The sequence below is a fragment of the Lepus europaeus genome, chromosome 10, assembly GCF_033115175.1.
Source record: "Lepus europaeus isolate LE1 chromosome 10, mLepTim1.pri, whole genome shotgun sequence".
Lineage (NCBI taxonomy): Eukaryota > Metazoa > Chordata > Mammalia > Lagomorpha > Leporidae > Lepus > Lepus europaeus.
This window is the reverse complement of record NC_084836.1, coordinates 99,636,628-99,649,284: the sequence shown is the minus strand read 5'-3', so window position 1 is coordinate 99,649,284 and position 12,657 is coordinate 99,636,628. Positions and strand designations below refer to the sequence as shown.

At 49.6% G+C, this 12,657-nt stretch overlaps 1 protein-coding gene across 1 annotated transcript; it reads left to right on the top strand.

Moving 5' to 3' along the window:
- Nucleotides 1–9,946: 9,946 nt before the first annotated feature.
- On the top strand, nt 9,947–11,779 carry LOC133768167 (beta-defensin 36-like). Its single transcript, XM_062202539.1, has 2 exons — nt 9,947–10,004; nt 11,574–11,779. The coding sequence occupies exons 1-2, from the start codon at nt 9,947–9,949 to the stop codon at nt 11,777–11,779; spliced, it is 264 nt and encodes an 87-aa protein (XP_062058523.1).
- Nucleotides 11,780–12,657: the final 878 nt, after the last annotated feature.

Genomic DNA, 12,657 nt, shown 5'->3' with positions numbered 1-12,657 from the left:
CAAGAGCGTTGGTTTCAGGATCAGAGTATCGGCTGTGTGGCCCTGGGCGAGTCACTTGACCCTCTGTTGTGTCATCTCTAACGCAGGGACCTGCCCTGCACAGTGTACAGGTTGTCATGAGGACAGCTAGGAAAGTACCCAGCCCGGAGCCTAGCACACCTTTGGTTCTTGATACGTGTGAGGTGAGCTAGGTTCATATTTACTCCCGAATTTTCTCCTAGGTTCTTCATAGAAATTCCCTGCTGATAAAAAAAATTAAGATCTTCCTTACTCACTTTGCCCTCAACTCCTCTCTAGAATTAATGGTTCTTAAAATCGGAATGGAGCTCTTGCCCCGCACTGCCACCCCTCTGCCCCGTTTTCACCAGTTCACCTCCCTAACTCTGCTTCCTTCCATCCTCAGCTTGGATGTCAGGATCTATTCCCTGGGTCATTTCTCTTGCAGACCTTGCCAGTTCTTTTGTTCACTCTGCCTGGTAACGCTCTCAAATTCCCAACCATGGTAGAATGCAACCACTTTCCTGCCTTCTCCATATGTATAAATTAGTAGCTGATTATTGGGAAAAGAACCATCCAACTGACCTCACTGATTCCGCTGGAAATCAAGGCCGCAGACTCAAATAGCACTCAACATTGGCCACCTACTCTCTTGTCTTCTCCAAGAAGCTTGCTATTTTTTATTTTTTGAGATGACTATTACAGGATTTCCCCTCTCTTTTCAATCTTCTGTCACTTCTTTCCTCTAAAATACTAATCCTTGCCTCATATTTTGAGAAAATAGAAACCATTGGAAGCAACTCCTTGACCTTCCCTCTGAGAAGTCTATGCACACTTGCATTTGGTCCTACAGCTCCCATCTGCCTTTGGTTTACGGTGACAGAATGGCGTCTATTACAGAAATGTCCTTCATCGGCACGAAGCCGGCCCCTCTGCCTGTACACAGCCCATCCTCTCTCCTACTCAAGCACTTCGTCTGCAGTTCTTATCTGCACTCCCCCAGTCTGGCTCTATCGTACCACGTGCTCTGGCCCCTATCTTAAAATAAAGCCTCCCTTAATTTCACATTCATCCACACCCCATTTGTTGGCAGTTCTTCAAAGAAAAACTTCTAAAAATGTTGTCTGCCTTCACTTTGCCAATTTTTTTTTTCCCGTTAACTTTTCAACTCCATTCTGTTCAGCTTTGACCTCGCTGTTGAAACTTCTCTAGGAAAGATACCCAGCTACCCTCAACATGGCCTCACCTGGTAGAAGCCGCCCTGTTTTCCTGTACTTTGATTTCTGAGAAAGTATTTGATTTGGAATCCTGCCTCCTCATTGAAATGCATCCTTGTCTTGGCTTCAAAGAAACCAGACTCTCCTGGTTTTCCTCTGATCAGCTAGGGAAGGCCAATCCATTTCTAGCCTGGCTCTTCCTTCCCTTCCCAAAAGCTAGAGCTTGAGCCTAGGCTGTTTTCACACCGGGTAATTTGAATACTTTCTATATTCTGATCACTCCCGTGTTCCCATCTGCAACTTCTCGCCATCTCCAGCCTCTCCACTCAGGTGCCTGTGCTGTTGAGTGTCATCTCCACGTGGTCGCCTCTTGTATCTGGGATGGAACTCCTGCTGGGGACCTCACTTCACCAAGCCTTATACTAGCCTTTTACTTCCCTCCGCAGTCAATGGCAACAACAGGTTCCCAGTTGCTCCAAACCCAGCAGTCTTCTTTGATTCTTCATTTTGCCTTACTTCATTCAACCTATCAGCAAAGTCCTAAGGCTCTACCTTCAAAATACATCTCAAAACCATCCATTTCCTTCCGCCTAGTTCAAGCCATGGTCATCTTTGTCTGAACTTCTACAATAGTCTCCTAACTACTTTTGCTAATTATCTTTGACAAAGCAGCCTAGAGGTTAATTATATACTGTCACAGCTCTGTTTAATTCCGAACAATGACTTCTTATTTAAGAACAAAATCTAGACTGAGTGCCATGAGCTGTGAGGCCTTTCCTGGCCTGGTTAGGTAAGGGGAGCTGGGAATGTTTATTCTGGGTCTGGAAGGTATTTATTCTAGAACTTGTTTCTGATGACCAGTAGAATCAAGAAGAAAGGGTTTTCCTCAATCTGGGTATTAAGCGGTTTGAGCACATCATAGGATGTATCAGGTAGTAGGAGGTTGGGAAGGGTAGGGTGAGAAACACTGTTTGCACCCAAACTGGATTTATCTAGATTCTGATTACATTTACATTAAGACCTTGTTCTACATTTTGAATCCACAAAGATCTGTGTATTGGCAGTCACTCAAGAATTTGATGGCAATTCTATACTGTTGGGACTCAGGACTTTGTATCTGCTCCTCTTGACTTCTCAGACTGTTAGCCATCGATACCCCTTTTGCAGTGTTTTTAGGAAAACCTCACTTTCCTCACTGTTTTCAGGGATGCTCTCTCAGCCCAGGTCTTCATGAGCATCCCTTCTCCATTTTTGCTCATTTTCCGGTCTTCTGCTGCATTTTGCTGCAGCTCCTGTAATCTCCCTGCCAGGTCAGACTGCAATAGCGGGCTGTGATCCACCTTAGGCGCTAGGCACCAGCACCTGGACTCTTGCCATTGATGCTGCCACTACATGAGTGTTTTCTCCAGCTCTGCTGTGGTTTGGATTTAATCTTTAAAGATTCCAAGTTTTTGTGAGAGCATTTGGTTGGCTGGTCCTGGATCACATACCTGTCTGATAATTCCCAAGGTGGCACAAGAGAATATTTGCCTTTAGCGCTTTCTGTAGCAAGAGGTCAGCTTTCCTATCAAGACCCAAAGAATAGAGAGTAACTCCAAGATGAAAAGGGGCTTAGGTGCTGAGTGTCTAAAAATGCAGCAAATGACTTGCATCCTGCATTTGTCTTTTGCAGGACTTAACACACCAGTACTTGATGCTTGTTTAGTGTTTCTCTTTATGACAGATTATAATCTCCATAAGACAAAGATTACAGGTGATTTTCTTTTCTGTACCCAGAATGGAATTTGTCACACATTGGGAATTGAACTAAAACCAGTTGAGTTACTGACTCACTTACATGAGAATATTTGGCTTAAAATAGCAGAAAGGGTTCCATGAGAAAATCCCTTTTTTCAGGTGTATTACACAAGTATTTGATATTCAGTAATCATAGAATGATACTCTAATACATGTTGAAATTATAATACAGAGCACTTAGCAGGGATGAGTGGCAGTCACATCCATTGCTGTGATGGTCCTTGGTCAATGGCCTTATTGGTTTTTTTTTTTAAGATTTATTTATTTATTTGAAAGAGTTACACACACACACACACACACACACAGAGAGAGAGAGAGAGAGAGAGAGAGAGAGGTCTCCATCCAATGGTTCACTCCCCAATTGGCCGCAATGGCCGGAGCTGCGCTGATCCAGAGCCAGGAGCTTCTTCCAAGTCTCCCGTGCAGGTGCAGGGGTCCAAGGACTTGGGTCATCTTCCACTGCTATCCCAGACCATAGCAGAGAGCTGGATAGGAGGTGGAGCAGCCAGGTCTCGAACTGGCACCCATATGGGATGTCAGTGCCTCAGGCCAGGGCGTTAACCTGCTTCGCCACAGCGCCAGCCTGGGATCTTTTGTTTTAAGGACAAGAGAAGAATGTCATGGCATATGGGAGAAGAGATGGGGGTTTGGTTTCAAGGGTGGTAGATGAAGCACCCCAAGGTGGCAGGTGTATGGGCAGTGTTGCTTGCATGTGAGACAATCACTGTGGAGACAGCCATTATGGCCATGCCCCTGGGAGAGGCCACAAAGGCCTCGATGGCTGGGCCCACGGTTGGTGGAGGCTGCCAAGAAGAACAGTTTTCCTGTTGTCCAGATCTGCCCAATGAACAGCCAGCAGAGCGCGTCAGCATTATCCCCACTGCAAAGAGCAAGGGTGACAATTCTCAACATGATGCAATAAGGGCCTTCCTCGCTTCCCAGAACAGTAGCCCCCTAAGAGGATCCAGCAGAGGATGCTACAAAACCCCGGTAAAGCCTGCACTGGCCGTCTCACCAGCTAGGCCAGCGGTGTCTTGGAGCTGGACTTAATAAATAAATAATAAAAAGTAAATGAATAAACACAGTGCGGGATCTGCTGAGGCCTGAGTGTGGTGGAACACTCATGATTGGCACGTGACTGTCATTATTTCAGTACATTATGGAAGCAATGCTTTCACTGTGTTTGTTTCACAGAACGCTGCTTGAGACAGGACACACAGGTGGGGAGGTGTTGGTTAAAGGATTTCCTCTCTGACCCAGCCCCTCTGAAATGGCCTCGCCGCACTTTCACGAGCCCCTGGCACTCGCAAGGTGTTTCCGGAGCCTCAGGCTCTCACGCAGAGCGTGAATGCCTGGAAGTGAAGGCTGTGATTTTACCCTTCTCACTTCTTTACCTTCCTGCCATACGATGAACCCGGAACGTTAGTGGGGAGAGTCGATGAGGCCAGGTGGGCAGGACTGCCCTGGAATTTGATGACTGGGAGTTCTTTCCCCTCCCTGCTGTGGGATTTAGGCTTCCGGCAGTGGAGGCCTGCCAAGAGCTTTTATATATATGCAAGTGCCCAGGACTGAGGGAGTGGGCGGCGCCCGGTCTGCAGAACGGGCCAGGTCTGGACGTACCCATGTGGGTGGCACAACCAAGGCCAGTCTTGGCTGGCCCCAGGAGACATCACACAGCCGTCACAGGCCAACCTGGCTGCTTGATTAAGACTCATTGTGGTCCCCATTTCCTGGGTGGCGTCTGCCTGCTGGCCGCCCACACTCCCTCAGCCATTTCCCTTAGCCTTCGCCCAGCTCGCCTGGCTCGACAGGAGAATCCACCTGCTACGATGGTGTCCCGGAGCCTGGGGCTGGAGAGGCCTGAGGGCAAGAAAGGGACAGAACTGGACAGAGCTATGGTCTGCGGCATATGCAGGGAGACCTGTGAGCAGGCACACATGCAAGTATGACTGAAAACATATGGAAACACATCCACGCTCCAGTTACATATCTACATACAAACTACATACGGGGTCTTCAGAAGGCTCATGGAAAACACATGAATTCCCTTTTACCATAAAGTACCCTCATACGTATACATGCACTTCGAAGTACACATGCTCCCAAAAACAGATAACTAGGACATGCATGCAAAGTATCTATAAAATATATAAAATTTATATATAAATATGTATAAATATATACATGTATATATAAATATATATATATAAAACATACAACATTTAGACATACTTGCCTATGCACAAATTGACACATGTATACGTACGACACAAACGTGAACCCGGACATTCAAACAGAAACGCTCCATGGCAATTAACCAGTCCTTTTCCATTTCTCCCTGTGTCAGCCCAGGCCACTTTTCTGCATCACCGCAGTGCTCTCTGGACATTCATGTGTAACAACAGGTGTTTCCTAATGGAGCTTCAGCAATATTGAAAGAGCTGTAGTCAGGAAGGGCCTGGAACCCCCTGGTCTAACCAATAATAAAAGCAGGTATTCACACAGCAGTTATTAAGTATCAGGCAGAACTCTAAGTGTTTTGTGACTACTCACTCATTAATCCTCACATTACTCCTGTGAATTATTATCACTCTTGTTTTATAGCTGAGGAAACCAAGTTCGGTTCAGTGACTTCCAAGGTAGCGCAGCCAGGAGAGAAGCTTCAGAACGCAGGTCTGGAATCACCTGCTGTGTTGTTTCGTTCGGCACCGAGTCTTGCAGGTGCTGAACGATTTGCTCAAGGACACAAGGTAGCTGCTCAGTCGTGGTCCAGACTGAACACTTGGCATTATTGTCACAGCCAGATAGTGTCTCCCACACCCTGTCGTCCTGGTCAGCTCCATTGCCCGTGAAATAAGTCCTCAAACACCAAGAGGTTTATGGTGGTGGCCAAGTGGAATTCAAAATCAAGCAAAATTTAACTCTGAAATAAAATGTTACTCTCGTGAAATGCTGCAAAGCACTCCCATATGCTGAAAGTAAAAGGAGTTCTTAAGTTTCTTTTTTTTTTTTTTTTTTTTTTTGACCCGTGCCTTCCTGGTGCTCCAAGCACGGGCCCTGTCTTCCTGTTGGGCTGCCCAGTTCTGTCCCTCAGAGCTCCCTGTGCCGTCTCTTCCATCCCCCACAGGGACTTCGCTAGATCTTGCCCATCTCCCTCCACACAGGGGACAAAATCAAGTTTGCTTTTGTGAAGACTGGAGAGGCCCCAACTGCTCCCCTTTTCCCCCCGTTGCTCACCTCAAAACAAAGAACTTGTAACTGACTGTCTTGAGCACTTACCACCTTCCAAGGGCTGTACTAAGCCCTGGACAGGAACCGTCTGCTGCTTACATGAACCAGATAGTATTGTTGCCCCAGACTTGGTTAAAGAAATTACACCTGGCCATGGCATCAATTGAGGATTTAAGCCAATGAGATAATTTAGCTGTTTGCCAGTTCAGAGAATTCCTAGAACCAGGCTTAGAAAATGAGTGGGGACCAAGGATGGGGGTTAGGCAGAGCCAGAGTGGAAAATCACCTTGCGGACCCAGTGCAGAGCAAATTCGGTTCTCACCAAACCCTTTGATGAGGACCCTGAGTCTACTCCCTTTTGTCCTGCCTCCCTGCTGCCCCTGGACACTGGACACCACTGCAGGTTCCTTTGCTAAGATTTATTCTCCACTATTCCTCCTTCCTGTATTAACGAGCACTTGATTCAAAGGACAGGATGGGATCATGTGATTGGCTGAGCACAGACCGTGTGTTCACATCCTAGCTCCAAGGGAGGCAGGAAAACAAGTATTTGAACTTTTAAAGTTTTATGGTGCAAAGCATCACTCCCTCTCTTCAAAACTCATAGGGTGGGGTTCTCCTTGTTATAGTATTTTATTATATTACAGGTGAATGGAGACAATAAACAGACAAAAATGAAGCAAAACAAACAAAATGAAACTAACCGTTCGTATATCTGCAGCGGTCACACAATCAGGATTCAAATCCAGGTGCGCTTGACATAAATGTTCGAGGGTTTAAGGTTTTCATTTAATTCTTTGACTCTGTTCCCTTCTTCCCTTAGATTTTCTTTCCATCAGCAAACCCCCTCTCTTTTCGGTGTTTTCAAATCTTGATTACACAGTGTATCAGCTTGAAGAACGCTCATCTCTCACATGCCGTTGCAAATACCGCTTTCTCCATGGCCTGGGCCTCTTTGGAGAGTCCTGAGCCCCATTGTGGCCTTGGCTTGGTCATTTCATCGCCTGGTGCCGTGGCTTCCTTCTTTGCCACACACACCTCCTAGTGAGGGTTCACCTTGCAAATGGATGTCCACGGTTGGGGACAGTATTACAGAGACCAGTTCCATCAGGGCAGGGTGGGAATGAGCAGTGACTGCAGGGGGGCTGATGGGCATGTTCCAGGATTAGGTGACAACAATGGTGGCTCCACTCTCGAAATCTCCGAAAAATCTTTGCACCATACACTCAGAGAGTTCATTTTACGGTCCGACAGACATGTTATTAAAAAATGAGGACCACAGCAAGTGTTTCTCTGACCTCATTCCCACCTTCTCGCCACAGAGGCGCCTCACCGTTCTCCTAGGAAACTGTTCTCCTCCCTTAGCAGGGCTGCTGCTGTGCTAGGAGGAGGCGGTCGTGGTTAGACCGTTTCAGGGTCAGCCAGACCTGGAGTCTTTTTTTTTTTTTTTTTTTTGACAGGCAGAGTTAGGGAGAGTGACAGAGAGGAAGGTCTTCCTTCCGTTGGTTCACCCCTCAAATGGCTGCTACGGCCAGTGCTCTGTGCCGATCCGAAGCCAGGAACCAGGTGCTTCTCCTGGTCTCCCATGCGGGTGCAGGGCCCAAGCACTTGGGCCATCCTCCACTGCACTCCCGGGTCACAGTAGAGAGCTGGACTGGAAGTGGAGCAACCGGGACAGAATCTGGCGCCCTGACCGGGACTAGAACCCGGTGTGCCAGCACCACAGGGGAGGATTAGCCAAGTGAGCTGCGGTGCCAGTCCAGACCTGGATTCAAATCCTGGGTTCCCTCCTGGGATCACTTGGGTGAGACATTTGCTCTCTGAATTTGTTTCCTCATCAGTGCAGTGGAGGGAAGAGCCCTCCACATGGTGGTTGTGAGGATGAAATGTGACAGGGCACGTGAAGCATCGGCACCAACTCTAGCTGGGAGTGGGACCCGTGAGCTGGGTGCCGTGGCTACTTCCGCAGCGGGGCGGGGAGTGTCTTCTCGGAGGCTTCAGCCTCCAGGGGTGTTTTCCTTCTCTCACCCTTTGTGTTGATGTTTGCCATTTTTCTTAGGGACCTGAAACATCCTCCTAAGCTCCCATGGTGGAGGGGTTTCCTAGGGGAAAAGACTCCTGACCCTGTCACCACGGTCCTGAAAGATCTTACAGTCCCCCACTGCCCACAGGATGGATTCTGAGGCCCTGAGCATGGCCCAGATGCTGACTTGGTTACGTGCCTCCCCCTATGCCGGACGTCCATAGCCACATCTTTTTACCGACCATTCTCTTGATCTTCCTGGATACAAATTCGCTTTCTATTTCCTGCCTTCTCCCTGCCTGGAGCAGGTCAGTGCACCGGACCGTCTCAGTGTTGTCAGGTATGAATTGGGGGCTGATGAGTCTGCTTCTCGGGGCTGTTCTGAGGATAAGAATCATGAAAACGATGGTGATGCATACTGTGACAAGGATTCAAAATAACAAGACTGGCAGTTCATAATCATTCAGCACCCACTACGTGTCAGGTGCTTTGCTAAGCCATCTACAGAAGTGATCCTGTTTAATTAAATGAGATGGTTAGGACTGGTTTGTGGCCATAGGCAGCTCAGCTTTCAGCTGCTTTTTTTTTTTTTGACAGGCAGAGTGGACAGTAGAGAGAGACAGAGAGAAAGGTCTTCCTTTTTGCCGTTGGTTCACCCTCCAATGGCCGCCGCGGTAGGCGGGCTGCGGCTGGTGCACCATGCTGATCCGAAGGCAGGAGCCAGGTGCTTCTCCTCGTCTCCCATGGGGTGCAGGGCCCAAGCACTTGGGCCATCCTCCACTGCACTCCCTGGCCACAGCAGAGAGCTGGCCTGGAAGAGGGGCAACCGGGACAGGATCGGTGCCCCGACCGGGACTAGAACCCGGTGTGCCAGCGCCGCAAGGCGGAGGATTAGCCTAGTGAGCCGCGGCGCCGGCTTCAGCTGCTTTTTCATTCTCCCAAATGCTCATGCTAGCCAGGGCTGGGCCAGGCTAAAGCGCAGAGCCAGGGACTCTCTTGGGTCTCCATGTGGGTGGCAAGGCCATCATTTGCTGTCTGAGGGTGAGCAGTAGCAGGAAACTGGATCAGAAGGGGAGGCAGGACTCAACCCCAGGCACTCAGATGTAGGATGCAGGCGTCGTAAGCAGTAGCTTAACCTGCGTTGCCACCATGCTTGCCCCCGAGTAGTGACACTTGAGAGGAGAGCGAGTGAGTAGGAAGAAGCACCCACAGGAAGATCTGAAGGAAGGGTTGTGCGTGGAGAACAACTGACAAATGCCGAGGCCCTGAAGTCAGGACCAGCCTGGCAGTCAGAGGCTGGGAAAGACACATATGTGCTTCCGAAAGTTGAAAACAAGTGATTCCAAAAATGAAATGTTTCTGGCATACATTTGTGTGTTAATTAATTACTTTGTGGGTTTCAAAAGGCCCAGTAGCTTTAATTTGCCTGTGTCCTTGGCAGCGGGGAAAGCCACTTCTGGCGTGGGTACTGGTCAATGTCCCACACTCCCGTCTTGTGCTTTGCTGAGACATCAGCTACACACTGTCCCTTGGCCTGGCTGACCTCCCTCAGTATAAATCTACCACTGTTCTAGTGCACTGCCCACGGCCTTGCTGATAGCAGTGAGGCCCATCCCTGCTCCAGGCACCCTGTCTTTGTCTCTGCAGTCCAGTGGCCTCCTGCTCCCGGCTCTGGCTAGTCATGAAGCTTCTTTTCCTGTCTCTTGCCATCCTTCTGGCCATGGAACCCGCGATGCCAGGTAACTTGGGTAAGGCAGGCCTTTCTCTAGAGCCTGGGGTTCTTTTCTTAAAGGTTTATTTATTTATTTTCACTTATTTGAAAGGCAGAGTGACAGAGAGGGAGGGAGACAGAGAGAGAGAGAGGGAGAGAGAGATCTTCCACCCGCTGGCTTACTCCTCAGATGCCTCACTCTCAAATGCTTGTAATAGCTGGGGCTGGGTCAAGCTGAAGCCAGAAACTTTATTTGGGTCTTCCATATGGGTGGCAGGGACCCATCACCTGCTGCCTCCCAGGGTGCCCATCAGCTGGAGGCTGGATCTGAAGCAGAGGGGGGACTTGAACCCAGGAACTCCAGTGTAGGATGCAGGCACAACCAGTGGCAGCCACACGCCCACCCCAGGGGTTTGGGATTCTGGGCGTGGGCTCCTCCCCTTTCCCTCCCCTCCCTCCGAGGGCAGCACCTGAAACCTTTCCTGGTGGCATGCAGCTCTGGGAGGCTTTCCCAGGAGGGATCTTCTCTTCCTGATTCTTTCCTGCCAAGGTGGTAGGATGATAGAGGTTTGGATCATCCAGCACTTACAGGGATGATATTCAAAGAATGTCAAAGAAGGACTGGATGCAAGCTGGGGACTTTTTGGAGACTTTGGGAGATTATGTAGAAGGCTGGGGGTGTTTTGTGATGGGGATCTTGAGCTTGGAGTGACAGAGGGAATACTAGGATGTGTGGGAGGGAAGAAGCTGGGCTTTCCCGATGGCTTGGGGTGGGTTGGAGAGGCCTGACATCTGAGAGTGAGTGGAGCTGGTGTTGGTGATTAGGCTGGGGCTTGGACTGGATGGTGTGTGGTGCTTTGGTTAAGCTTGGTGACAGGCTGCTGCTTGGCATTGAGGTTGGTGATGTGATTATATTTTGGCTTGGAGTCGGGGCTCAAGGGTGTTGGGGGTTAGGCTGGGGCTTGGACGGGATGGTGTGTGGTGCTTGGGTTAAGCTTGGTGACGGGCTGCTGCTTGGCACTGAGTTTGGTGATGTGATTGTATTTTGGCTTGGAGCTGGGACTCAGGGGGCATTCAGTTGGGTAAGACTGGGAGTTCTAGTTGAGTTGGACTGGGCTTTGAGCTTGAATTGGGTTGGAGACTGGGTTGGGGCTGGAGCTGAGGTAGGTTGGGCTTAAGTTAGAGAGGGCCAAGCTACTGATAAGGATCTTGGGTCTGTTGGGATGTGCGTGAATCCTCTCTGTTCCCTAATATTGCAGGTGTCCCTGTCCTTTTCCCATCACCCCCGTGCTCCACCAGCTGGGACCTTCCTTGGTATCAATGCATCTTGAAATAAAGAGCAGGCAGCTGGGGGGACAGAAAGGGTGGGAAGTCTGAAAAAGAACGCTTTTGAGAACTTTAGTTCCCAACCACAGTAACTGCCTCAGGTCCTCGCTCTCAAGGTCTCTCCTTGCCTTCCCTGGGCCTGGACCGGGCACGGTTTATTCGGCGGTCCCTCTCCTGCCTTTCCCTGCTCTCCTGCTTCCCTTCTGGCCCCTCCTGGGTGTCCACTCGGGAGACACTAACATCTGCTTCATGGTTGTTCCCCACCCCGAAGGGGAGTGTTGGCTGCACGGACACTGCCGCTTGGTGTGCAGGGATGGTGAAGACCACGTCATCCGCTGCCACAATCGTAAGCGATGCTGTGTCCCTGAACGCTACTTAACAATCCAGCCAGTGACGATTGATGGGCGGCTTGACTGGACCACTCCCCACGTGACTAAGAACGGCCATAAACGCAATAAAAATAGAAACCGGGGATAGACGTAACCTGGCTTCAGGTCGCTTAGTTTCCATGTGTCATTAAAACTTACAAATCTGCTTCTTGTGTCTGTGAGTCCTAAGGAACGACACCCCAAACGGGTTGAGAATGGGGGAGGGCAGGGTGGGGCATAGAGGCAGTAGGGAGAAGTCGCAAGGCCTGGGTCCCAGCAGTGGGGTGACAATGACAGCTTTGGAGATGGCTCCTCATCTGCGTGTCCCAGGAGAGGCTGCTGAGTAAGGGGTAAGGAGAAAATGGGGGCAGCTGAGAGATGTAAAGGCCAGTGGATACCTAGAAAGTGGGACAAGCTGTGGACTGGGAGAGTTGTTCTATGTTGGGAGTGAGCAAGCTGGGGGTGGATGATGACTGAGTAGAGCCCATATCCTTGGAGACCCCTGATGTTCAAGAGCCCACAGCACTGAGGTCAGAAGGCTTCTAAATACTACAAAAAGATAAAGCACATGAATGTACTCATTTCTTTTCTTACAAAAAGGTTTATCTTATTGCTTTGGAAGGGAGAGTTACAGAGAGAGAGAGAGAGAGAGAGAAGAGAGAGAGAAGAGAGAGAGAGAGAGAGAGCAAGAGAGAGAGAGAGAGATATCTTTCATTTACTGGTTCACTCCCCAAATGTCTGCCACAGCTGGGACTGGGCCAGGCTGAAGCCAGGAGACAGGAGCTTCTTCCAGGTCTCCCACATGGCTGTAGGGGCCCAAGCACTTGGGCCATCTTCCACTGCTTTCCCAGGTGCATGAGCAGGGAGCTGGATCGGAAGTGGAGCAGCTGGAACTTCAACTGGAGCCCATCTGGGATGGTGGTGCTGCAGGCTGTGGCTTAACCTGCTGCACCACAGCATTGGCCCCTTATGTACTCATTTCTACAT